This window comes from Lactuca saligna, chromosome 4 (genome assembly GCF_052625555.1).
Source record: "Lactuca saligna cultivar CGN05327 chromosome 4, ASM5262555v1, whole genome shotgun sequence".
NCBI classification, from domain to species: Eukaryota; Viridiplantae; Streptophyta; class Magnoliopsida; order Asterales; family Asteraceae; genus Lactuca; species Lactuca saligna.
In genome coordinates, this window is record NC_136420.1 from 299,384,793 (window position 1) to 299,411,310 (window position 26,518).

A 26,518-nucleotide genomic window follows, 5' to 3' on the forward strand; every position below is an offset into this window, starting at 1 on the left:
TGACAATTTTAGCTTTAAAAGAAAAGTAGACACAGAATATGTCAAAATGTCAAATAGCCAAGTTATATTTATTGTATTTTGTATAAATTTGGAATTATAATATTTTTTTAGCAAAATGATCACTTATGTGGACAAAACTATTATGACCACATCAACTATATTGAATTTCAATAATTTTAACTAAAATGTGTAACATATATTAGTAATGAGTAATGACTTTTACTAACCCCTTTCTTGAAAACAAAATATAATCTACATGATAATATCTAAAATGAGCGATCATCTTGGTGTTCGACCTAAAGTCAAACCCATGTTACACTTTGTGATTTTAGTATTGTAGTTTATGATCTACATGATCAATATCTAAATCAGGGATCATCTTGGTATTCAATATGTACAGTTTATGATTTCAGTATTACAGTTTATGATTTCAGTATTACAGTTTATGATTCCAACATTGCAAACCACATGTTACGTTCAAAAAACTAAACCGACCCCAAAAGATCAATACCAAAAAAGTCTTGCATAAATCTAAAATTCAAATGTAGACATTCAAAATATTACAAGTATATTCCATAATATACATCTCATGTTATGGTCCCTAAACGATTTCCTTGGGCCAGTAATGATTAAACATTTTTTAAAGCAGCAAAAAGTAGTTTGTCCAAACTTGCCATGCGTAATACTCATTGGGGTTCGTATGTAAAATCAAATAGTCAAAGGGTGCAAAGTGAAACTAACTAACGGTGGAAATGAATCACGTGGAATACCAACCCGTGGGAAAGCGCGTGGACAGGGCCTGCAGCGTCGAATTCTTTCCCTTTTTTTAGTTTTACAAGCCGCACGTTTTCAACTTATGAGTCGGAGCTGACAAAGAACCAAATAATCACATCTCACCAACCAAATATCAAGATTTTTTTTTTAATGTATTTTTATTGTTTTTCAACGAAATGTTCTATAAATCATTCGCCATTTCTCTCTCTCCTGTTATTGATCAAGGACTCACGGGTCCAGAAACGAATTAATCCGCCCTTTGTTACAAGTTGATCGGTGGCGTAACCACGGCGGACGGTGGTGGCGCTGTTGATCTCAAGGAGCTTGTAACAATCGGTGGATTTAATTAGTTAACCTGAATATACACATAGATACAACGAGATTGACGAGGTTTAGGTTTCGGAGAACGAAGTTAATGATTACGAACTGATAATCTCCAAATAATTCTCAAGATCGATTTCGCCATTGTTGTCCAATTTGTTCATTAAGGTAACTTTCATGTTCATTTTCACCTAATATAAATGCCGACGCACACATGATCATATGCGCTTTAATGTTAGATCTACCCGGTTATGCCAACGTTCATCGATCTGTTATCTGTACTTGATAATTTCATATTCCAGCTTTTTAAGAATAAATTATTCAAGGTGGTTGAAGAATCTAAGACATATTCATTGATTTGACAGATAAATCGAAGCTCTATATAAGACGAAGAGAGAAATCATGGGAAGTAGCTTCGACGAATGTGGAATGGCTGTTAAAAGAGATGCACCGGTGCCTCCTCCGTTACCGGCGACAACCCTGATGACACGGAAGCCGCCGTCAGGCCGGAGAATCTGTTGTGTCTCCGCCGCCACGACAGAGATATGGGATAGCCTTTTTGATGATGCTTATAGAGCAGATGTGTCGATTCATACTACTCACGACATCATCTACGCACATTCTAGCATTCTTGTAAGTTCGATCGTTTTAAGATCTCGTTTCTTCTGCAACTTTTTGTATAATTAAACAATCTATAATGGAGTCGATGTTAATTAATCTTCTCCAACAGGGTCTGGCTTCACCTGTTTTCAGAAGCATGTTTAAGCGAAAGGGTAAAAGCAAGAAGCAAGTCAAAAAATTCACAGTTCCTATACGTGGAGTTCCAACAGAAGCTGTTCGTGTTTTCATCCGATTCTTGTACTCTTCATGGTAATTAACAACACTTCTCCTCAAAAGCATCGATTTCATAATTTGTTTGATTAGAAATTTAGAATCTCAGACACGAGTTTTTAATTGATTCTTTTGTTTGATGTAGTTATGAAGAGGAACAAATGGAAGAACACGTTTTGTCTTTACTAGTGCTCTCACACTCCTTCGTTGTACCACGTTTGAAACGAGAGTGTGTAAATCAACTCGAACATAGATTCTTGAACATTGACAACGTTGTCGATGTATTTCAACTCGCACTTTTATGTGATGCCCCACGACTTAGTATCATATGTCATCGGCTAATCATAAAGAACTTGAAAGCAGTCTCTTTGTCGGATGGATGGAAAGCCATGAAAGAGAGTCATCCGGTTCTTGAAAAAGAACTTCTTGCAACAGTTGCTGTTGAAGCCAATGTAAGCATTTGAATTAAAAGTACACTCATTCTTTTCTCCCTTACATTTTAACAAGTGTATGAGGTCTTGTATAGAAGCAATATAATCTCCCAACTTTATGCTGGGAAGTGCCGACTATCCTACCTCCTTTATCCCATTTGTATGAGATTGGAGTAATGTTGTTGTTGTATATTAACAAGGTGACATGATATAATTGTTGCAAACTTATTATGCAGATGCAAAAGGAGAAAGAGAAGAAGATGAAGGAGAGGAAGGTTTATCTTGAGTTATATGAAGCTATGGAAGCCCTAGTTCATATATGTAGAGATGGTTGTAGAACAATCGGTCCACACGACAAGGATTTAAACAAACATCAAGATCCGTGTAACTACGAGGCTTGCAAAGGGTTGGAATCACTCGTACGCCATTTTGCCGGATGCAAGTTGAGAGTCCCCGGTGGTTGTGTTCACTGCAAACGAATGTGGCAACTCTTGGAGTTACACGCGCGTCTTTGTGTGGATTCAAACGTTTGTAGAGTTCCTTTATGCAAGTACGGTTCAACGTCTAATCATCGTAAAATGTTTTGTTGTAATTGTACTATAGAATCATTAAATGCACATGAAATCGTACTTTCTGCGAAAGGGTTATCCTTTCAGCAAACCCTGAGCTGATCACACTATTTGATTCCATGCCATCGAAAGGGTTATCCTTTCAGCAAACCCTGAGTTGATCACATTGTCTCGTTCCATGCCATCGAAAGGGTTATGCTTTCAACAAACCCTGAGTTGATCACATTGTCTCATTCCATGCCATCGAAAGGGTTATCCTTTTAACAAACCCTGAGTTGATCACACTGTCCCATTCCATGTCATCGAAAGAGTTATCCTTTCAGCAAACCCTGAGATGATCACACTGTCTCATTCCATGTCAGCGAAAGGGTTATCCTTTCAGCAAACCCTGAGTTGATCACACTATCTCATTCCATGCAAGAGTATGATGTGAGAGGTACATATTGGTCCACATAGGCAGCTAACACAAACCCAAAGCCTAAAACTATCACTCTATGACTGCTAGTACTCAAATAAAATCATGTTACAACCGACATAGCACGACATATGACACTCTCATGTGAGGGAACATGTTTGCATGTGATCAATCATGATGCATAAACATTATTCATAAATGATTGATGTATAAAGTAGCTTATTGAGTTTAAAATATTTTGTTGCAGGAATTTTAAAGAAAGGGCGAAGAAGCAAAAGAAGAAGGACGATATAAAGTGGAAAATATTGGTGAAAAAGATCTTGAGAACAAAGAGTATAACGGGTGCTCCGTATTTTACATTGGTAACATCGTTCTAATGTTAGCGCTCACCATAGAGAGTACGTAGTCATAAATTAAGCCGAAACCTTTTATAACTGAATCGGTCTCATTGTATTGTAGTTATGATCATAGCTAGAACAATGTTATTGCTAATTTGTTCTTTGCTTATATTGTATATTAACTACACGTTTGTATAATTACAAATATCAATATATGATTATAATACAAGTATTTTGTATGCCTTTGTGATATGTAAAACAATGTATGACTAAATCAATATGTCTATATAAGCTTGCTAAAAACAAGATGACTCTCTTCCAATAGGTAATTTGACTAGTTTTCTTAAAATGCATGCATTTATAAGTAAAGAGACGCACATAATTAAAAATGAGCACATATCCAATCAATATCTTCATATGTCATGTCAACGGGCCTTGGTCTAGTTACTAGTTAGCCCAAATCTCAATTCTCAAATTTATTGGACATTGAATTGTTATGTTGCGTCTACGTCCGGAAGGCACTATTCAGATGAGTTTTTCCATACGGGAATAAGTCAAGGAATTTTACTAACACCGATATCAAGTTAAATAATGTAATTAAAAGCAAAATAAATAAGGGCAATTATAATCACGAAACTCCTTCATACTTACACCAACATCTCGCTTCCGAGTTTAACAAAAGAAAATGACAGAAGATAAAAGAAAGTCATGATAGAAAAGAAGAGAAATGAAAGGAAAACAAAATTTTCTTTTGTGTTCTTGAGTTGGAGAGAAGCGGAAAGAAAATGAATCATTTTGTTCTTTCTTTCCAAATTCTCCCAAATCGGAAGGAAAGTTAGGAGGGAAAGTGATTCTCCCATTTCCCCTCACTTCCTTCCAATTCTCTCATTTAGTGAAACTTTGGAACACCAATTTCTTTTATTTTCTTCTCATTTCCACTCATTTCCTTTCCTTTCTCTCGTTAAGTTGAACTCGGGAATGGGGTGCATGTGAAGGACATAGAAAGAATATTATTAGTTTTTTTAGAAACGACAAAATATGTTAAAAAACCCAATGCTTAGCAAGTGACTAGCAAGGGCAAAGAAGAACAACATAGTTTTTAGTTTACTACATGGGGGAAAGGGAGGAGGAATTCCAATCTATCCAATTACCAACTCGACCATTGACCCTACATTTGAGCCACAAATATGACAACGCTTTGATGTTTTCAATGCCTCTACAAATTGTAGTAGCCGATCCTCGAAATAATGTCATTCCTGATCCTCCAAATATTTCATAGCAGACTGTTGCAAATAGAAAACAGTTTAATGCGTTTTTTAGGGCATCGACCCCATGAGGTTGCAAAATGAAGTAGTTCACCAACATTATTGAATTCTTCATTGTTTAATCCACACCATTCGAAAATCTTGTTCATTATAAGTTTTGCGTATGAGCATCTCATCAGAATATGATCAGCACACTCAATTTCACCAATACAAGTTCAACATAGTGTCGAGTCAATATCCATGCCACGAGATTGTAATGTTGTAACAGATGGAATGCTTCCTTGTACAACCCTCTAGACAAAGCAAAGTATCTTTATTGGTATAACATTGCACCAACTGATCAATGGAAGACTGGAAGAGTGTTGTGCAACTTTGTCTAGTATCATTCTGATTGCTTCCACTGTTGATACTAGTACCTTCAAGTAGGTAGGAAAGATATTAAAAAAAACAAAAATAATAATAATAATAATTTTAAAAAAATGAAAACAAAATTTAAAAATAAAATGAAAAAAAATTAAAAACATTCAAACCGAGCATATATCTATTTAAAAAAATTGAAAATTTTTAACAAAAAATAAAACAAAATAAACGAAAATAAATAATAAAACTCATCTAAATGACGTTCAATTGACGTTCGCCGCATGTGAATAAATTATTGAGTCCGTATTAGTTACCACAGATATGGGTCGCATGTGAACGCACCACAACCAAGTATTTGGATTTGACGTTTATGCAATGACGAAATGGGTGGTGGGGAATTGTTCTCGCAGTCCTCACCCTTTTTTTAGTTTTCACCGGAACCGGACTATATATATATATATATATATATATATATATATATATATATATATATATATATATATATATATATATATATATATATATATATATATATATATATAAAAGTCGTTATGCTTTTTGCAAAATCATTAAATCATATAAAAATAAGGGCTAAAAATAAAAGTTGGAATTAGCCAATACAACCTAAAGGGAAGTTGTAGAACCCGTTGAGAGCTATGTGTTGATATGAGGAACGTCGAAAACAGAGTTCGTATGAAAGAGATACAAATTTTTTAAATTTTGCGAAATGCGCTTGGCGCAAGAAGGTTGTGTCGCATGTACATGCTTCTAGAAGAAGGTACGATGCATGAGCAGGAAACGGACACATGTCGGACAAGCACTGGAGCAACGTCTCAAGGGCGCTGCACGCACCTTCGTTGCGCGCTGCACATTCCTAGTATAAAAGAGTGTTGTCCGCTCACTTCTTTTCCTCACACTTCTTCCGTTTTCTCTCGTCTTTCCTTCGAAATTTCTTCATAAATACTTAGAAAATTTTATATTTTAGCTATATATTTTCATGTTCGGTTGATCCCGATGCGATCTTTGAGTCCCGGGTTCCGATTCCATCCTAAATCAACGGTTTCACGCTTCAAGGGTGAGTTTCACGACCCATTTTCCATTGTTTTATAAAATTAGTTTATCGATTTTACAAAATATTATTATTTGTAAATATTAGTAGTTTACGCAACAAATACGTTAGGTTAAATTGCCGCTAGAAACTCTGCCTAGATTTCAGCAATGATATTATGTCTAATCGTTATGCTACCTGATATACTAGGAAAATATTATACTTAATTGTTATGTTGATCTTTTGCCTAAGATAACATAATACATAGAAGTAACGCTGACCAAGTTTTAGGATAAATATTGTACTTAGTTGTTACTCTGTCATAATATCCTATTATATAGATAACCATAATTATTGCATATATACTGTAATATATATATATATATATATATATATATATATATATATATATATATATATATATATATATATATATATAGAGAGAGAGAGAGAGAGAGAGAGCTAGGTTTAAGTATTCAAAGTAATTATTGTGTTATTGTATGCGTAAATGTGGGCCAATCAAACTTTAAAATAAAAATAATTAAGTAATTAATTAATTAAGGGCAAATAGGTAATTTGATAATTAGTTTCCACAAATAATATCCTATAACTATGGTAACCATTGACTTTAGCTACCTAGGTTTTCTCCATCCATCGCCGGCTTCTTAAAATCACCATCTATTGCCGATACACCAGAGGATATTGATTCAGAGAAATGGCTCCCTAAATGTCATTGTCGCATTCTGATGGTGCTTTGAAGATCGTCGACGTTGATGAGGAATCAGGTTTCACCTTCTTTGATTCCTCCTTTATTGAAACTGGGTTAAGTCTTGAAGAATTAAGATGGAAATTCTATGAAAAAAGTGTTGTTGTTGGACCACTGCTTCTGCCGAGGTCTCGAACTCTCCTCCTATGGCTATGGAGGCCAATCTGGTTTGTGTTCCCGTCGGTGATGCTGGTCGACCGTTTTTTCCCTTGCCGTCGGATGCTGCAGCTCCGACTGATTCTCTTTCATGCGAAGGAGCTGACCCCTATCCTCACTCCGATCGTCGGTCTTCTCCTCTGATGGCGGACCAGGTTTTTTCTGGGAAAGATTCCCCTGAACTCGTCAAATAGCCTCTTACCATAGGAGGTTTGTCACTATTTTTTGGTAACGTACAAAGTGAAGGTAGTTTGTTACTATTTTCATATCAAATTTACTTTTTCTTATATAATAAAATCAATTTGTTTCAATAGATGATTCAATGGATGATATTGGTGAGATTCCAATTCTATTGGAATGGAATCACGAATTCCAATTCTGTTGGAATGGAATCACGAATTCCAATTCAGTTGGAATGGAATCATGAATTCTAATTCTGTTGGAATGGAGTATGGATATTTTATCACTGATTTATGCATGTTTTACAATTCTTGGTTATTGGTTTTGGTGCAATTCACAAGTCCACATATTTTTCCAAAGGAATTTAGTTTTTTATTTTTCATTTGCTAATGCATTATTGGAATCTAAACTACAATTTGGTTTTGTTTTCACAGAAGTTGATACTTGAAGAACAGACCACAAAATTGAAAGTGATTTTAAGCAACATTATTCTTTTAGAATGTATTAGTGTCGTTGTTAGATTTTGATGTATTCTTTCCCGTTTTGAAAGTTTTTTTAGTTTTATTCTTTAACAATAAATGTAATTCTTAACAATTGTTACCCGTATTCTATAAGAAATAATGTATTTTTTGTTTTTATTCTTTAATTGATTGTTAAAAAATTTGTTATTCTACAAGAAGTTTTTAAAGTCATGATCAAAAACTAGGTTCAAGAATATTTTTATTATGTATGGTTCAAGAATATTTTTATTTTTGAATATACTGATAACATATTCTGTCAGAATGTCCGAATTAAAAGGATTCTAATTCATAAAATCGGATTTTTAAAATTAATAGAATCTATGATCCCTTGAAATATGCAATTTTCCTTTATTAAATTTATATTAATTGACTATACTACCCTTGTAATTAACTTGGATGATATTTTTCAATTGTATTTAATTCAATAATATATATTAATCATTTTATTAAAATAAGTAAAATTGATTGGCCCATATTTATGCATATAATAACACAATAATTACTTTGAATAAAATAACATAAGTTTATATATATATATATATATATATATATATATATATATATATATATATATATATATATATATATATATATATAAGAAAATTAGATTAAAGGAATCGTAAGTATAAGCAATGTACTTAACTGTACCATTACCTAACAAAGATATCAAAGCAAAGATAATTATTATATATAAGATTAAGTATATATAGGGATAATTATAGAAAGAAATTATATCAAAGGAAATTATATTACGTCGTCAATCCTTGCGTATATTGGTTAGACATTATGTCGTCATTCCGCTAGTTTGGTGCTTTGTTAAAGATACATATTTAATAAAATTAAATAGTAAATAAATTAAAAATGCAAAAAGGTTATGTAACTTAATATGGCTTACGAAAGATCCCTAATCATTATAAGTAGAAGTATTGTTTTACGCATGCATACTTCTGGCATAAAAGTATAATCACTATAAATGGAAGTATTGCTTTACGCAAGCATACTTCTGGAATAAATGTATAATTACTCTAAAAATAGAGGTATCCAATAGCATACTTCTGGAATATAAAGTATAAGCAGTATGTGTTTAGAAAATAGTAATATTACAAGAAGATTATATTGTACTCCATTTGATAGGGGAAAACCTAAAGAGAATGATAGTATGTGATAAAAAGTAAATCATCGAAAGTTTAGTATCTAGCAATAATAAAATACTATTAGGAGATACCTTAACAATGTAAATCAAAATACTTTCATAACTCAATAAAATTACACATAAAGAGCATTTTCAAGAGATATAATACTCAAATTTGTGAGTTCACCGACATTATGTTGATGTTTTCAAACCCACGTATATTCCTAGGAAACCACAAGATGGGAGATAGCACCTCCGAAAGCAGCGGTTGATCGATGAAGCTACCAAAGACTTATTACCAAAGTCTTCTTATCATTAAATTTAGTTGGTCTTTACTTGCTTTAGCTATTAGTAACTTAATTAGCATTTTAGTTAGTTGTTTCAGTTTCTAGTCTTGCAAAACTTGAGAAAACCCTTACTTTTATTACTTGTTTTAGTTAATTCTAGTTATTAGTTTAATTATCGTTCCTTGTGTTCGATACCATTTTTATTTAGCAATACCACCAATTGACAGGTCCACTGCCTTTGTCTGTCTAAATTATATCTTAAAAGTAGGACTAAAACTAGTGCATTTATATACACATCAAGTTTTTAGCGCTGTTGTTGGGGAACGGTTCAAAAATTAATTCTAATTGCTAGTGTTATTGACCCTTTGTGTGAGATTTATCTTGCACAAAGTTATTGCTTTAGTAATTTAGTTATTAGGATTAAGTATTAGGTTTTTCTTTTTTTAAGCTTCTGTTGAAAAAAATTATGTCTTAACCTTGAACTCGCCGAGTGCAGTCGAAACTACTCGACGAGTCCAAGGCGAATTCCCAGTTTCATCTTTTATTTCATTTTTGTTCTTTTTACGCATTTTTTTATTTTTGTTGCAGGAATTACATGACCCAAGGTTTGAAATCTATGGACAAAAGGTACTTAATTATGTTTAAATTGTATTTTCAGTCTAAAAGATGAGCTCGGAAGCAAAAGGAAGCAAGAAATGCGATTGGGAAATCGAGAATTGAAGAAAGAAGAAAAAACAAAGAAAAGAGTCAAAATACTGAAGGACTTGGCGAGTTGCATCCACTACTCGAAAAGTCCCCACGAATGTTCGCGAAGCAAAATATAAAGTCCTTGCCGTATACGGATTCTTAAAGGGGACTCGACGAGTTGGTTATCTACTGGGCAAGTAGCCTCTGTTTTCTGAAAACTATAGATAGAAGCCAAATTGTCGAATTAAAAGCTCTCTGAAAAACCCTTGGGGATTACTCTACGATTAAGGTGTTGCTGAAGCTTTGGAGTTCGTGAAGACAACCTATACTTCAATTTTCAGGAGATTAAAATCAAATCCTATATACTCTTTACTTAATCTTTTATTTGAACCATGTTTGAGTTATTAGACATTGTTTGTGAGCTACTATCTGCTGTGATTATGTGCGAAACTTTTCATCTTCTATTTAGGGTAGATAAATTTACATCTATGGATTGATTTATGGTTGGATTAATTGTTTATTGGTGAATTATGTCTTATTAAGATTGTTAAAGAACCTTATGCATTAACCACAACTATTTTATGTTAATTAGCAAGTAATTAAGCTGCATGAACATCTCTTAATTTCTTATCTCACTTGATTTGTGTTAAAACATTGTTATGTGCCTAGGAATAGCGAATGTGAAACTAGGATTAACTAGAAAATGGGTAAATTAATGTGTGAGCTGGTGTGATAAACCATCAACAAGAAGTCAACCAAATTAGTAATTTGATTAGCTAATTACAAGTCTTATTTAACCCGAACAAATTAACTAGGAAATTCATTAGTTTAATCACTTGATCACTGCTTAAATTAATCTGTTTTCTAAGGATTGGTAATAGAGAATGTGAACCTAATCACTTTAATCGGTAGCCAATAACAATTAATCCATTGCACTTACCATAAAACCAACCATAGGAGTAAATGAATCGAACCTAAACAAAAGTCTTCTTATCATTGAATTTAGTTGGTCTTTACTTGCTTTAGTTGTTAGTTACTTAATTAGCATTTTAGTTAGATGTTTAAGTTTCTAGTCTTGCAAAATTAGATAAAACCCTTATTTCTACTACTTGTTTTAGTTAATTCTAGTTATTAGTTTAATTATTGTTCCATGCGTTAGATACCCTGTTTATTCAACTATACCACCAATTGACAGGTCCACTGTCTTTGTGTGTCTAAATTATATCTTAAAAGTAGGACTAAAACTAGTGCATTTATGTATACATCAAAGATCTATAGGGGCAGAGTTCTAGGCCCAAGAAAAGCCAAATAGAAAGCACTTATCAAGAACTTTACATGATATTTTTTATTCAAGAGCAATTATCACAATGGTAAAGTGTTTTAATCAATTCAAAATCATTTTTATAATAAAAAACTATCATTTGAGGAAAACAAGTCCCATCATTTGTCTACCAAATCTGAAATTATGATTTTAAGAAAATATGATAATGCACTATATAAACATCAAAACATAAATTTTAGGCAAGCCACCATAGCATGTGCAGGCTTCTAAACATCAATGCATCATCCTTATTCCTCATACTCAAATAATTCTAAATACAAAATACATAGTTTAGGCTTGAGAAGTCTATCAAGTAATATTTAGGGTTCAATATCTTTAAAGTTCAAGGGACCTACACTTCTCTTTCTTTTGAACAAATAAATATGCCCACAATATTTTGAAAACATCATAAAGATACTATAACTTTAAAGAGGGGAAAACATCAAAGGAAAGAGTAACATTGCACAAAATTATCGACATCATTTTTGGTTTGTCATACTTCATCATTTGTTATCTGTCAGTAAATGGTAATCATCATTTGTTAGTAAAGGGTAATCATCATACCTCGTTTTTCAAAACATCATTAAATGCCATTAACAAAATATCATACAACAAGTGCAATGATTATGCTTCTGTATCCCACCCTAGGTCAACTCATGTCCAAATCCTCACCATGTAATTAGATACCTAAAAATAGGGTCAATGTAAAGTTTTCACCAAACAAGGTTATCCCGGGGCTAGGGCATAATTATCACATAATAACTACACTATGTTATCCCCCAACAACTAGGTACAAGGGAGCTATCATCCAAGTACCATAAAAGATTTATCTAGCCTTATGTACAAGTGAGGCATGGCTTGTATACCATCATAATGTCATATTATTAATTTCGCCGTTAAGTTCCCAGGCATCATCGATTACTCAAGTTAGAACCCCACCTTATCCTATAGGGTCACACCTTTAGCTAGTTGTCACTTATTGAATATTTATTAATAATTTAATTATTAATAAATATATTCAAATCTTGTATTTAATTTTGGAATAATTATTATTTTATGAAAATAATATTTCAAGAGAGTATAACTAGGTAATAAATCATATGGTATGATTTAATAAGTCATGTACAAGTTTTTGGACACCTTGGATTTTATTGGACTTATTATGTACATTAGTTTAATGTGATGAAGTGTAAGACACTTCACACCCTCTCTCTTCCTCACTAATGGTTGAATCCACCTAGTGGCGGGTGTAGCTTGCTTGTTGGCTTTCATTCTTACACACACCATGTTATTACAAGCCATACTTAATCAAAATTTATGGGCTTTAGATATCTTGTATAAGTATTTCAAGGGGAGTAAGGATTTTAAAAGTAGCTAGTTTTTCTCTTCCTTTCTTCCTATTACCAAGAGTTACTTTCCATTCCTTCTCCTACTCTCTTTTGAAGTGTAGTGAAGGAATTAAGTACGTAAGTGATTTTCTTTTAAGACTAAATGATGCTTAGTTTAAAAGCTTAAGAAGACTTGATATAAGAAGAGAACTAGCATTATTGGTGACTTCATCTTGTTGGTGCATACATTAGAGTGAAACTCTACTTTAAAGGTAGCTTCCCTAACGAGGGTTCTAGGCCAGCTTTCACGCATCGACTAATCCCTCACTAAAAACATGAGGCTAAGCCTTATGCCATGAACTCACTACATATGAACCGTCATGTCCATAAGGGATGAATAGTGCCATAATTTGAACATGGTTCAATAGGTTGTCCACCATATCTTCCACATGCCTTACCAAGTCACCACAACCCAAATGGTTAGCTTGGGTTTTAACACCTTCATCAACTCCCTAATGGGCAAGTGGGTTTTCAAAGGTTGTTATCTAAGTATCCTATGGTTGTTTATAATCTTTATATATCATGTAAAGGGATCCTTGATCATTTTATTTTAAAATGGTCTTAAAATAATAGATATTTTAAAATCGCTTCCTTTTTCTGTTAAGAGTTTTAGTAAAAAAAGATCGTTTTTAGCTTATCAAAACTCATCGGTAATAACATATCCTATTTTAAATGTTAGAAAGATTTATTATTATGTTTGATAACCTTTAGTTTTGGAAAATATGTTTAGTATTTCTTTTGGCTAATAAATGACCAAATCGCTTCCTTTTTCCGTTAATAAGAGTTTTAGTATAAAAAAGATCGTTTTTAGCTTATCAAAACTCATCAATAATAACAAATCCACATTCTGTGAATTACTTTGGTTTAATGATGTTTTGCCAAATATTTATTACTCTAGTTTTATGAAAATAATCTATATTAACGACTTATTAATCTAAAAACAAAAAAAAAATTAAGCCCTGATTTTCGGGATGTTACAGCATGTCCAGGATTGCTAGGTAGAGTAGTATAGGCCCTAGCTTCAACCACTCTAAGGATTACTAATGGTCGCGAAGGTAGAGTCGAGGTTCCTATAGTGAGGAGCCGAGCATGGCAGTCACAGGCCGAGGATATCCGAGTTCCATCCGTTGACATCGCATATATGTTTTGTATTATTATTTGTGCTGATGATTGTATGATTGTATGTGAGACGCTATGTTTGATTTAGCTAAGTCTCCACCTAGAAATCAGAATTTTCTTCATGATGTTCTAGACATTATATTTTAAGAATCTTCATATGCCATTTTGCATACAGAGAGTCGTGCTTAGAGGATAATCGGGTGAACCGGTTCTAGAATTTTGATGTGGAAGACATTGAAAAACGACAGAGCATGCCTTAACAGGAGGAAGATTGAGTATTTTGCTTGGGTCGGTTTGATTTGTGGTAGTTTCAACAAGTAGTCCAAGGAAGATTCATCGTGAGCGTGCCAAATTTGAATGCAAGGCTCGTAGGGATATTTCGTGGTTGCGATGTAATGAAGGATTGACATGAGCATGGATGTAATATTGGTAGTTTTCAAGTTCATACCTTCAAGTGTGGTAGATTTCATGTTCACATGGGAATTGATCCATAGTAAGTAGATCATTGGATTAGCTATCCACTGTGTATCGATAATTGAGTTGGTTGTTCCTTGTTACAAGTTGAGGTCGCTCGAGAAATTTTCAAGTGGAATCAGTGGAAGGTGCTTGAGGATCGTGAGTTCGTTGAGATCTTGGGGTGGATTCATCCGATTTTTCCATGTGTGTGTACACTAGGGTTGTCTGGTCAAGGAATGCTAGTTCTTGTAAGCTCAGGTTGTCGACCACTACCATTAGTTAGGTATGAGCGGTGGTGACCTATCACTCTTCAGTGAGGGTGATGCATTCTTTGCATGGGTTTGTTTTAGCCATTAGGATTGTCAGTAGAATTCGAATTGTATCAGTTGGAAATCTTTTGAGTACATCGATCTTTCGACAAAGTGAGTTGTTGAATTGGTGATCCGTCCATTTCGATAAAGAGTTTTATTCATGTTTGTCGTCAATTAGGTTTGTGAGATGGTTAAGAAATCCAACGAGTATGAGATTGGCAGAGTGCATTTGAATCCAAGTGGGGGAGAAACATTTATATTAATTGGAATGATTCCAGGTGTGAAAAAGGGAGGGATTCCATACCCTAGGCGAATGGGGAACCAGTTCTGAGGGTGGTTTGAGTTGAGGTTTATTCAAGTGATTATGTGAAGTGGTCTGTTGTTATCAGGAAAGCATATTATGGAAATTCAAGTTATCTTGTCCGAGAACATAGAGTATTAGTGGTAACGCATTTTGGGTTCGTGACTAGTCTCAGGTTGAGGGTTGTGTTAAGAGCTCTTTGCTTGTTCTTGTTTGGTGAAGGCTTTGAGGTTCGAAGCACGACCCGAACACCTATTAGGATTCGAAAGATTGGAGTTCCAACTTGTATTGCTTCTCAGCTAAGTTTCCTCGTAGATAGTTGGCAAGACCATAGGGCGGGACCATGATAGTGGTAAAAGTGTTGTAAGACTGTGGGGCAGCCGTAGCATTCACTAGGTTAGCAGGTAGCGGTAGAAGTGTTGTAAGACTGCGGGGTGGCCGTAGCATTCCCTATGTGGGTAAGTAGTAGAAGGGATGTAAGACTGCGAGGTGGACGCAACATTCACTGGGTTGGTAGGTAGTGGTAGAAGTGTTGTAAGACTGCGGGGTGGCCCGTAGCATTAACCTGATCAATAAATAGTTGTGAGGGTGTTGTGCATCTACGATTTGGCTTGTAGTTTTCTCTGGGTAGAGTTAAACCCTGGCATGATGGGTTGTGAGATTGCGGGAAGGCCATAGTATTCATGGGATTGAGGAAGGTTGTAGGCCAATCTGGGGTTGATTGTGATGTAAGACTATAGTTGGGTTGGTAGAATTAACTCAAAGCAAATTGGACTATCTTACATCTGTGCAATGGTTGGTTATGTTGTTCCTGGTTGAAACATAAGGTTTGTTGGAGCCATATTGGCAAACAGGCTAGGAAGCTTTTTCCAGATAGACACTCGGTAGGAGTCTCATGCTATGGTCATGTGGGAGGTTGTCAGCCTCAACAACCGGCTAGAAACCCAATATTTCAATTAATTAGTAGGTAAGTACGACGCCAGGGAGATCTCGATTAGGTCAAAAGTGTGATTTTTGGACAACAAGATGAGACTGGGATGTTGGTATGGTACAAATTATTGAGACTTGTGTTGGAAGTCGCTTTTGTTTTCAAAAGAAAGGTTTTCAGCAACATTGAATGGTTAGGGAGTTTGTTTTCCAGTGGTATCATAGGGGAATTTCACGGTCAGAGAGGTTTGTTTGGTTCGGGTGGCAGAATGGTTGGTTATGTTGTTCCTGGTTGAAACATAAGGTTTGTTGGAGCCATATTGGCAAACAGGCTAGGAAGCTTTTTCCAGATAGACACTCGGTAGGAGTCTCATGCTATGGTCATGTGGGAGGTTGTCAGCCTCAACAACCGGCTAGAAACCCAATATTTCAATTAATTAGTAGGTAAGTACGACGCCAGGGAGATCTCGATTAGGTCAAAAGTGTGATTTTTGGACAACAAGATGAGACTGGGATGTTGGTATGGTACAAATTATTGAGACTTGTGTTGGAAGTCGCTTTTGTTTTCAAAAGAAAGGTTTTCAGCAACATTGAATGGTTAGGGAGTTTGTTTTCCAGTGGTATCATAGGGGAATTTCACGGTCAGAGAGGTTTGTTTGGTTCGGGTGGCAGAATGGAATTATTATAGTTGTGATGGAACGGTTCTGCCTATTTGGAAGACATACAAGGTATCAAATTTTCCCAAATTCAGATAGAACTATGATGGTTATACCTCATTAGTTAAAGTTAGTGGGTCAAGGCTTCATTCTTCATTAGGGTATGTGATCGTTGATAAGATTGGGGATTTGATAGCAAAAATGGAAGACAGGTATCTGCAAAAGAGGACTTCTCAGTCCTTATTAGTATCCAAGAAGTTCTGACATGATTTTTGGGTGTGGCAGAGTAAGTTGTAAGGAATGATTTCGAGGACGAAATCTAATTTAATTGGGAGAGAGTTGTAACACCTATGTCCCATATTGGATTAGATTTATATTCTCTAGGGCTAAGATGGAGTTTTTGGGAAAAACTATATGTCATGACATGGGGCAAGGATACCTATGACGTGGCATTGAATAAAAGGCATTTTTTGAGCTGCCATGACATGGCCAAAGATTGACACGGCGTGACAACTGCTCTGGCCCAAATCCATGACTCTTTTAGTGTTCCCTTCATATTTAAACCCCACTAAGTCATTTTAGGGTTGCTTATCAACCTCCATCGCCCTCAAGTTTGAGAAACCCTAACCTTAATTCCTCCATGTGAGTTATGAGTCCATTTTGATGACTTTGGTTGCTTATGAAGAAAGAAAATGCATTAGAAAGGATTGTAGTGCTTCTTGGCTGAAGTAAAGATCTCTTTTGGGCATCTCTATACCTTTGTAAGTGTCCAAGTTCCTTGCTTTATGGCTTTAAGTGGTTAGATCTAGAATATTGTCCCATGTTATTCATGTTTGAGCAAGTTTGGAAGAAAGGAACTCATAAATTTGGCAACTTTATTATTCTCCTGAGACCCATGAGTATCACATGTTATGGATCTAGACTTTGGTTTTAGTTCTTATATTTTTTTCATGAGTTTTGGTGATTTTTGGCTCATTTTGACCTAAAATGGATTCTTGACATGTTTTAGATATACATGTTTATAAATTTGCCACTTTTATGATAAATCTGGTATTATAAACCCTTCTGGAGTGGTGGTGTTAAGGACTTTTTCAGAATAAGAGCTTAATGGTTAAGACATTGTGGGATTAGGCTTTATTTGGACCTAGCGTTGGAGATCTTGATCTATTTAGCTGTCTTAATGGATAAAGTTTGAAACTTTATCTATTTAGATCATAGGATGGACCAGATCTAAGCTATGGAACTCTTGGAATCGAGGAAAGCGGATTAATCCATTAAGCTGCTGGAAACATAGTGCCCACGACGTGGCGACTGGGAACTTCCCGTATGTCTGGATTAATAAGGGCCACGACGTGGTGGTAAACTAAAGTCAACTTTGGTTATTGACTTTGACCGTTAACTTTTGGTATGGGTTGACTTTTGTCCAAATTTCTATATTTAGAAGGTAGACTTAGGGTTTGGGTTGTGTGGATTGTTAGGAGGTGTTTAATACCCATCTTTGGTAGTGAGAGCTGTTAGTTGTGGTCGATGCGACATTGAGCTAGGTTTTAGTTGACTTTATGATTCAAGTGAGTCTCCCCATTATACTTAGGGGTCAAAGGCACCAATGTCGACCCACTGCATTATGTTATGTAGAAAGACTAGGTGGTGACACCTGGCAATTGCATGAAAGACCTGTATATGGATCCCGACAAGTTGTATGCACGACCAGGGTCCGGACCTTAGTAGTTATATGTAGAATGCTAGTTGTCTTTTTGATACTTGCATGGAAGACTAGGAGGTGACTCTTGGCATGTGTTTGTAAGACCTGAGTTTTGGCCCCCGACTTGGCAGGTAAAGAACATTATACGACTCATGGAAAAATGGCAATTGTAAGACCATGGATGACACATAACAATCTCTATTGTATGTATGATATGTGGTATTTTGGGGAACTGACTAAGCTTTGTGCTTACGGTTTTATGGTTTTGATTTTAAGTACTTTTGGTTCTAAAGGGAATGGTTCGACGTGATTGCACTACATCTCCTAAATTTTTCCGCATTGACTTCTTATGATTTATACTCTGATGTTTACATGATGTATTCACTTTGGTTGGTTTTGAAACAACTTATTTGTATGGCTTATTGTTTTAAAAATGAAATTTTACTTGAATTTTTGGGACGTTGCATTTTCACTGCTATCTGTTACATTGGTCAAAAATTTCAAGGTTGATGACACACTAGAAGCTAAGTTTTCGGGTTCATAAAGCAAAAAGGTTTCTTTGCATTTTCATGCTTATTTTGGATTGTTAGTTTATTTACAAATTCACTTAGTGTCCGATAAAATATTTGTGTACCTTTGTGTTTGTTTATATATCTTTTGGAATGACTGATCGTATATGTTTTGTATTTTGTAAGGAGATGCTACCACAATGATTGACATGAAATATGATGAATTTCTATGGATTAAGGAATTAAAAATAGAGACTAAAATTTCACTAAGTCGTTTTGTTGTTCACATTAATTTATGTTTTGTTTACAACTTTTACATTTAGCAATGTCGTTACAACTTAAAACAATCATTTTAATGACTGGTTATAATTTTGATATACGGTGGCACACCAATATGTAATAAGTATTCAAATTGTTTTTCCCTTATAACTCCCATAAAAATGTCTATATTGTGTATATATTAACTTATGAAGATGTTAACGAAAATAATTAATAATAATTTTGATTTTTTTTGTGGTTTACTATACTCAGGTTTAAAGGTTATATATGTGATTTTGTAACAAATGATTATTTCCCAATACAATTTAAGTATATGAATATATTTTTCCATATAACCCTTATAAATATATTAGAATATAATTTAAGTATAGAATAGATTTTTCCACGTAGCCCTTATAAATATATTAGAATATAATTTTAAGTATATGAATAGATTTTTCCATATAACCCTTATAAATATATTAAAATATAATTGATACTTATATTTTTGAAATAAGAACAACATAAAGGATACAAAAACATAGCAAAATAAATTGTGTATATATTAACTTAAAAAGATGTTGATGGAAAATTAATAATAAATTTGACATTAGTTTTTTGGTGTAGTATATTGATGAACTAATATGTCATTAATATATTATAAGTTGTATAGATTAGATATAATTAAAATATTGATAAATATAAATTGTTAAAATAAATATATCATTATTAGTAACTTTAAATTAATAACTTTTATATTAATATATTATAAAACATTCTAAGTTCTTTATATAAATGATAACGTATATAAATAATAAAATCACATCATTAAAATCCGTTACTCGTAAGTTTGTTTGTATATGAATATAAAAATAAACTCAATTTAGATATATTTTAGAATGATATTATTTCAATAAAATATATTTATAGGTTATGTGTAAATTTGGAACTTCCATGTAATAATATTTTAGTTAAACTTTTATTATTTTTAAATAATTTTAGAACTATCTTTTGATGCTTGTTTTTGTATTTAACATTATATTTATACTGTTAATATTTTTAATTAATTTTAAACTATATATTTTGAAGAAAAAATGATTTAAAGAAAAATAAAGTATAGGTTTTAAATTCAAATTACGTATATCAAATTTATGTTTGAATTTAACATCTAATAATTTAATAAATTAAGTATATCATATTAAACATAAATGATTAATATTGAAATTACAATAATAATATATCTAATGTATAAATTTAAAAAGTAAATGAAAAGTGAGGTTTCAAATGAATATATGATAGTAAAATGACTTATTTTATAATAGATAATAGATAATAAATAATAAATTTCATATTTTATCATAATTTATATTTTTTAAACAATATTGATTTGTAACTTACACAACTTATAACCTGTTATATTATACATTTTAAATATTTTATATTAACTTAATAGTAAAATTATTATTTTATAATTAGTGATAATAAAATATTTTATTAAATTCCATATTAGTACAAATATTTACCTAGTTAGGTTGATGGGAACAGGGTCGTTCGAACCCTCACTAGCATCATTAGTACAATCCAAACAACGCCCCTAGCATGCGTTAAGGGTGGTGCTAAGCCTTACTTAGAGAGAGAGAGATAGAGATACAGCGAGAGAGAGAGAGTTGTGACTATTTTTTTTTCAAAACAAAACCATTCCTCATACTATCACTCTCTCTACATTTTATAACATTTACATTCTAAGCTTACCTGGCTATATAAAAACCTACATAACAATAAAAATATATGTTAAGAGTACTATCACCCTTATAACCAATATTTGTTAAACACTTTATATAAAGTCACGTTCAAGTATGCTTCAAACACTGTTCCCTCCAACGTTTGTAGGCTACACTTTTCCAAATAACTTTTTCGGTACCTCAAAAGGTACAACTAACAATGCACATATTACAAGTATAAATTCGAAGAATACCTTCGTCTCCACTCCAAAACCCAAATTCCCAAAATCAATCCACCATAAAACCATCGCTCTGATTCTTTCCCCTCCATTCAGTTCACATTTTCAAGCTCAGAAAACTTCACAATGTTAAAAATGTCGATCCTCTTAGCTCCTCTTTTCTTCCTTTGTTCTTCTGGTAAGCTCAAAGAAACAGAGTGCTCTGTTTCCTCTGTGATTATTTTCTCATTTTCTTATTTAACTTGTTAGTTCCTTTTTCAGTTTTATGTCAAGAACCTTTGCATATTTTGACTCTAAATCGCCATGATTCGTCGTATGTGGATCCAGTTCAAACAATTGGGGTTTCTGTGGAGGGAGAAAAGCTTAATCAGGTTTCGAATAGCATTTTAATGGCGGAAAATTGGCTAAGGACTCATGTGTTATCTCGTTATTCATCTGGTAATGTAAATTCCATTGTTGTTGCTAACGATCTTCTTTGTAATGAGAAAATCAGAAATCGAGAAGAGCTCGTTAGGTTAACTCTGGATGCAATGAAGAACATGTATTATTCTCTCACTAGATGGGGTTTACAGAGAGAAATTAAAGTCTCTGTTTCTCTCTCTTTCAATTGTTTACACCAATCACACCTTCAGGAAGTTTTCAGCTTCTTAGAGGATATCAACTCAACTTACACCATAAACACACCTCAAGTTTCTGATCAAACTCTTAGATTGTTGACTTCTGAGCTGAAATCGATGAAAGATTTGGGCGTTTTTCGATCGGAAACAGTAAATGTCATCTTCCCCATGTCAAAACAAGCAAAACCCACATCGAGAAAGCTTCAATTCCTCGACCCTTTGTGGTTCCCACCAACTCCGCCATCACAGGCGGTAGAATTCCCACCGGCGACGTTTACTCTACCCTTTCCACCAGAAACTCAGCCTCCAACGATGGCTCCGGCGAGCAGCCCCTCTCCACATCACATGTTCAATCTTCCACCCTGTAACCCATACCCTCATTTCTACCACGCTGCTCCACCCGTAGTCGGCAATGGTGGTGGACGAATGGCTGCGCCACCCACTGCGGGTAAATCAATGGCTGCACCACCGGCGTCAGGCGGTGGTTATGGGCAAGAAGGAATGTGGTGTGTGGCAAAGCCTAGTGTACCATCGGAAAAGTTGCAGGTGGCGATGGATTACGCTTGTGGACCAGGAGGCGCTGATTGTGATCCGATCAAGCCGAATGGGAGCTGTTATTCGCCGGATTCTGTTGTTGCTCATGCATCTTATGCTTTCAATAGTTATTGGCAGAAGAACAAGAAAAATGGTGGAATTTGTGGGTTTGAAGGAACTGCGATGCTCATTACTTCTGATCCAAGTAAGCATCCTTTCTTATTTCCATTTTCGCTTTTTAAAATTAGATAAGTGGATTTCATGTAAATATCATAAAAAGTGTGAATTTAAAATAAATTGACCATTATTTTATCAATACCACAAATTGATTATCTTTTTCAATATTTTTAATGTTTTTTTTTTCAAAAAGCAATTTTATCAGTTGTGAATTAATGATAACTTTATGTTTTATATAGGTAGAAAATTACAATTTCGTTAAATATCATTGCAATTTTTTTTAATCTCAATATAAGATAAAAGATGAATCATAATAATTAGTGGGTTTCTTATCTTACTATAGCTTTTTTTATGAACCGATTATTTTAATCTTTGATCGTTATAAAATCATTAGTTAGGTTTTCACGATTTGCATCATTAGCAAAATGTACAAAAACCATTATATTTTGGTTATTTTTATGATTTAACAGTTATATTTTAGACTTGTTAACAAAAACCACCGAAATTTGATAATTTTTTGTATGTCTAACCATTTTGTTATATGGCGCTAAAGTTGTTACTATAAAATTTTATCAAATTTAGTGTTTTTAGTGAAAACTTTGACACTAAATATTCCATTGAAATCACTAGCTTTGACAAAGTTTTCTATTGGAACAACTTTAACTTTGTATATATGGTCAAAATATAATAGGTCAAAATTGTTAATATAGAAAATTTTATCCAAAGATAAAGAAAATGACAAAATATAATTGCTTTTAATTTGACTCATCCCAAGTGTATTTATTTATAGTGTCTATCCCATATTAATGATGTGTATGATAATGATATTTGGCAGGTTTTCTTCGTTGTCATTTCATGCTCGACTAAGTTTAGGATTTTGCCGAATTGGATGAGAAGCTGCTTGATTTTTGGGCGCGTTTTGCAATCTATTGGAATAATTTTTATTTTACGTACCTTTTGTAACATATTTATAATCTATTAAATTTTATAATAATTTCATTAAGTATCGGGATATCGGGCTTTTATGCTATTTGAGAATAACAATAAACAACTTTCCATCGTATAAACTCATATATTTAAAGGAATAATAGAAATAAACGAAAACATAAGACGCTTTATATTATACCAATAAAAGTATATAATTATTCACCCGTGCTCTCTTATTAGATTACAAAAATTAACAATGATTTTCAAAAATAAAAAGATTTTCGATTTTTGAAAACCATTTGTGAAAAACATTTTTCAAATAATCTCCAAATTCAACTACTTCAACAAACGATATTTGCAAGCATGTAAAAACATCTAAGTTTTATACTTTGAGTTGTGTAACATCCTAAAAATCACGATAAAATTTTTATTTTTTAATTCAAATAAAATCGTTGCTTTAATCAAATCCAAGTCATAAAACCAAGTATCAAATACAATTATCCCAAAATCAAAGTATCATAAAATCTCCGAAACATATAATCGGAGGATATATACGGCCACACCTTCGTCTTGCCCCGATCATCTGAAGTATCTAAAACATAACACATAAATTGTAAGTCAAAGCTTAGCGAGTTCCCCTAAAATATCTCACACAACATAACATATACAATCATGAATGTTGGTTCCACGGTCATCCGACTGGATTACCCTCGGGTCCATAGCCATCAGGCTGGATTACCCCCAGCGCACAATTATCAGATTCGATTACCCCCGGCGCACAATTATTAGACTGGATTGCCTCGGCACAATCAGTCATCGGACTGGAATGTTCGAGTCTGTTGGCTTACGCACATAGCAGTAAAGCCTCAACTCATATCGCACTATGTCGACATATGCAACTGATAAATCATATAACAAAACAGATAATCATACAGATCTACAGACTACTACAACATAACAACATCTAATATTATAGGATACATAACTTAGTGGGTCAGCATTGGTACCTTCAACCCACGAGTACAATAAGGAAAAACTCACCTTAATGTCAGGAAGATAGTTGAACTGAATACTACTCCAACTAACGGCTCTACGGTTTACCTGTACAACATATAGGGACCAAGCCTCATTCTACTGTTCAAAATATCCCAAATGAGCTAAAGTCAACGATCAAAAGTCAAAGTCAAAGTCAACCTCAGTCGAACTCCATGTTGTGGCCATCCTTTAGCCACGCCATGGCTGATAGGTTCAACCAAATCAGAACCTAGTCTCGCATAAACCCGGATACATACCAAAATGCATAGCCACGTCATGGGTCCAAAGCACCATGCCGTGGAAGGGACAATCTCAACACAGCCGCAAAAAACCCCATCAACATGTCATGACACTCTACAACCATGTCGTTGGAGAACGTGAAGGCATAATTCTTTCCAAGGTCCTTAATCTGTAAATCCTTTCGGCTAATCTTTCTAGAAAGCATCTAAGGGTCCTATTGATCCCTAAAAATGTAAATTATATGGAAACGCATGCCCCATGCATGTCCTTCATCAAATCTAGGTTAAAATAGTATTAAAAATGGACCTAAACTCATGCAAGGATCCCAAACCACCACTATTTCTCAAATCTACAAAGTATAGTGTCCATGGAACTCCTAAGAGTCATAAAGTTTATCACTTTGCTTCACTCAAAATCTATCAACGAGTTCAATCATGCAAGATAACTCTATATCCATAAGTAAAAATGAAAAGCTTGATTAAAGATCCTTACAAATGATCTAGCAAAAGAATTCCATAGATTGGAGAGTGCACTTTGCTTGCTTCTTGCACTCAATCTTCTTCTACTTCCTTCAAAATCACACAAAAGGCTTGAAAATGAGCTCAAGAGCTTCAAGGTGGGTTAGGGTTAGGTTTCTGGGGATTGATAGTGATGGATGCTGAAGATGAGTAACCCTAGCCTCCCCACTTTCTTGTAAATACTTGAAAAATTAGGGTTTTCATGATAGAGGGTCGCCATGCCGTGGCTAAAAGATGCCACGTCGCGGGGATCATTAAATGACCCGCGAAACTTCCAGCAACACCACGTCGTGGGATGCTTTCAACACGACTGGTCACTCCCAAAATCCAAATTACATTAAAATCAAATACCTCAAAGAATACGGATATTATAATTCTCCCCCACTTGAATCAGACTTCTTCCTCGAAGTCTGGTGTTGCGGATAGCTCATGGTAGTGCTCTCACATCTCTGCCTCGGGTTCCCAAGTCTATTAGGAATCCTTTCGATGCTGCCACTGAACCTTGACCAATGATACCACTATGTTGCACAAGTCCTTCGTCTCTTATCCAAAATTGCCACTGGCATCTCAACATAGTTCATGCGCTCATCAACCAGTATGTCATCCAAGGGACCCACTATAGAATCGTCAGTTATACACTTTTGTATTTGAGACACATAAAAAGTGATTGTGAATCTGACTAAGCTCCTCAGGAATATTCAATCGATAGGCTACCCTACCTACCTTGGCTACTATTCGAAACAATCCAATAAATCGAGGACCCAACTTCCAGTGAAAACCACTCAAACTGGGAAAATCTAGAAACTGCAACTGAACTGACTTATACATCACCAAATCGGGAATCCATCAACTTAGAATTTCGAAGGTAAAACATACTAGCTGATGATCATCCATTTTAAACCGCCTAAAAGTTCTCAGGTACACACTTGACTTCCTGCCAAGTCATCACCATCCTATCGCTTCTACGGGCGTATCAGTGGTCAATCCGCAAGAAAGTCTGGGGCAACATACATACTCCCATGCACTCATGGGTACAATTTTACTACAACTTATTCAAGTTTCCTACAACTAACTCTACCGATGGAAACTCAACTCACTTGAAAAACCAATCTTACAAAAACGGATAAGGATCCACTAAGGAACTCCACGAGGATTCCTCACCGTTCACATCCTTACCCAATCTCAGCCATGAAGATTCCCGAATAGCGTCCGGTGGGCCTATATACATATGACCATCATCCCACCGACTTGCAGGAATGCAGAAAACGTCCTGCATAACACTTACAAAGACCACAAGATCCATACCATACTACAATACACAATCATTCTACAACCTCATAACCATTCTTGGTATGATCCAACTCATCCTATAGAATGTTACAAAACAAGTTGTAGACTTACCACACTCCACATTTGTCTACCAACCAATTGAACGTTACGGATACCCCGCGGTATCACAACACTTCCATAATATCTGTGGG

The 26,518-nt window shown here is 34.3% G+C and overlaps 2 protein-coding genes across 3 annotated transcripts; both read left to right on the forward strand.

Annotated features, from left to right (window-relative positions):
• Window positions 1-968: 968 nt before the first annotated feature.
• On the forward strand, window positions 969-3,918 carry LOC145043853 (BTB/POZ and TAZ domain-containing protein 4-like). Its single transcript, XM_078992620.1, has 6 exons — window positions 969-1,263; window positions 1,461-1,728; window positions 1,826-1,965; window positions 2,072-2,378; window positions 2,594-2,907; window positions 3,589-3,918. Exons 2-6 carry the CDS (start codon window positions 1,498-1,500, stop codon window positions 3,716-3,718), a joined length of 1,122 nt encoding a protein of 373 aa, XP_078848746.1. The 5' UTR covers window positions 969-1,263; window positions 1,461-1,497; the 3' UTR covers window positions 3,719-3,918.
• Window positions 3,919-21,024: 17,106 nt separating this feature from the next.
• Window positions 21,025-23,320, forward strand: LOC145043855 (uncharacterized). 2 transcript variants are annotated; one of them, XM_078992621.1, is made up of 3 exons: window positions 21,025-21,167; window positions 21,251-22,345; window positions 23,153-23,320. In XM_078992621.1, exons 1-3 carry the CDS (start codon window positions 21,116-21,118, stop codon window positions 23,182-23,184), a joined length of 1,179 nt encoding a protein of 392 aa, XP_078848747.1. In that variant the 5' UTR covers window positions 21,025-21,115; the 3' UTR covers window positions 23,185-23,320. The 2 variants fall into 2 exon arrangements, with proteins under 2 accessions (XP_078848747.1, XP_078848748.1); XM_078992622.1 differs by having other exon boundaries at window positions 21,067-21,167; window positions 21,317-22,345.
• The last annotated feature ends 3,198 nt before the right edge of the window (window positions 23,321-26,518 follow it).

What these genes read in the sequence shown, in the direction of transcription:
- LOC145043853 (XM_078992620.1), top strand. Translation starts at nt 1,498, where the DNA reads ATGGGAAGTAGCTTCGACGAATGTGGAATGGCTGTTAAAAGAGATGCA. An exon ending in CGATTCTTGTACTCTTCATG is followed by an intron (nt 1,966 to 2,071) that starts GTAATTAACAAC and finishes TGTTTGATGTAG; the next exon opens with TTATGAAGAGGAACAAATGG. An exon ending in TGTAGAGTTCCTTTATGCAA is followed by an intron (nt 2,908 to 3,588) that starts GTACGGTTCAAC and finishes ATTTTGTTGCAG; the next exon opens with GAATTTTAAAGAAAGGGCGA.
- LOC145043855 (XM_078992621.1), top strand. Translation starts at nt 21,116, where the DNA reads ATGTTAAAAATGTCGATCCTCTTAGCTCCTCTTTTCTTCCTTTGTTCT. An exon ending in TTTCTTCCTTTGTTCTTCTG is followed by an intron (nt 21,168 to 21,250) that starts GTAAGCTCAAAG and finishes TTCCTTTTTCAG; the next exon opens with TTTTATGTCAAGAACCTTTG. An exon ending in GCTCATTACTTCTGATCCAA is followed by an intron (nt 22,346 to 23,152) that starts GTAAGCATCCTT and finishes GATATTTGGCAG; the next exon opens with GTTTTCTTCGTTGTCATTTC.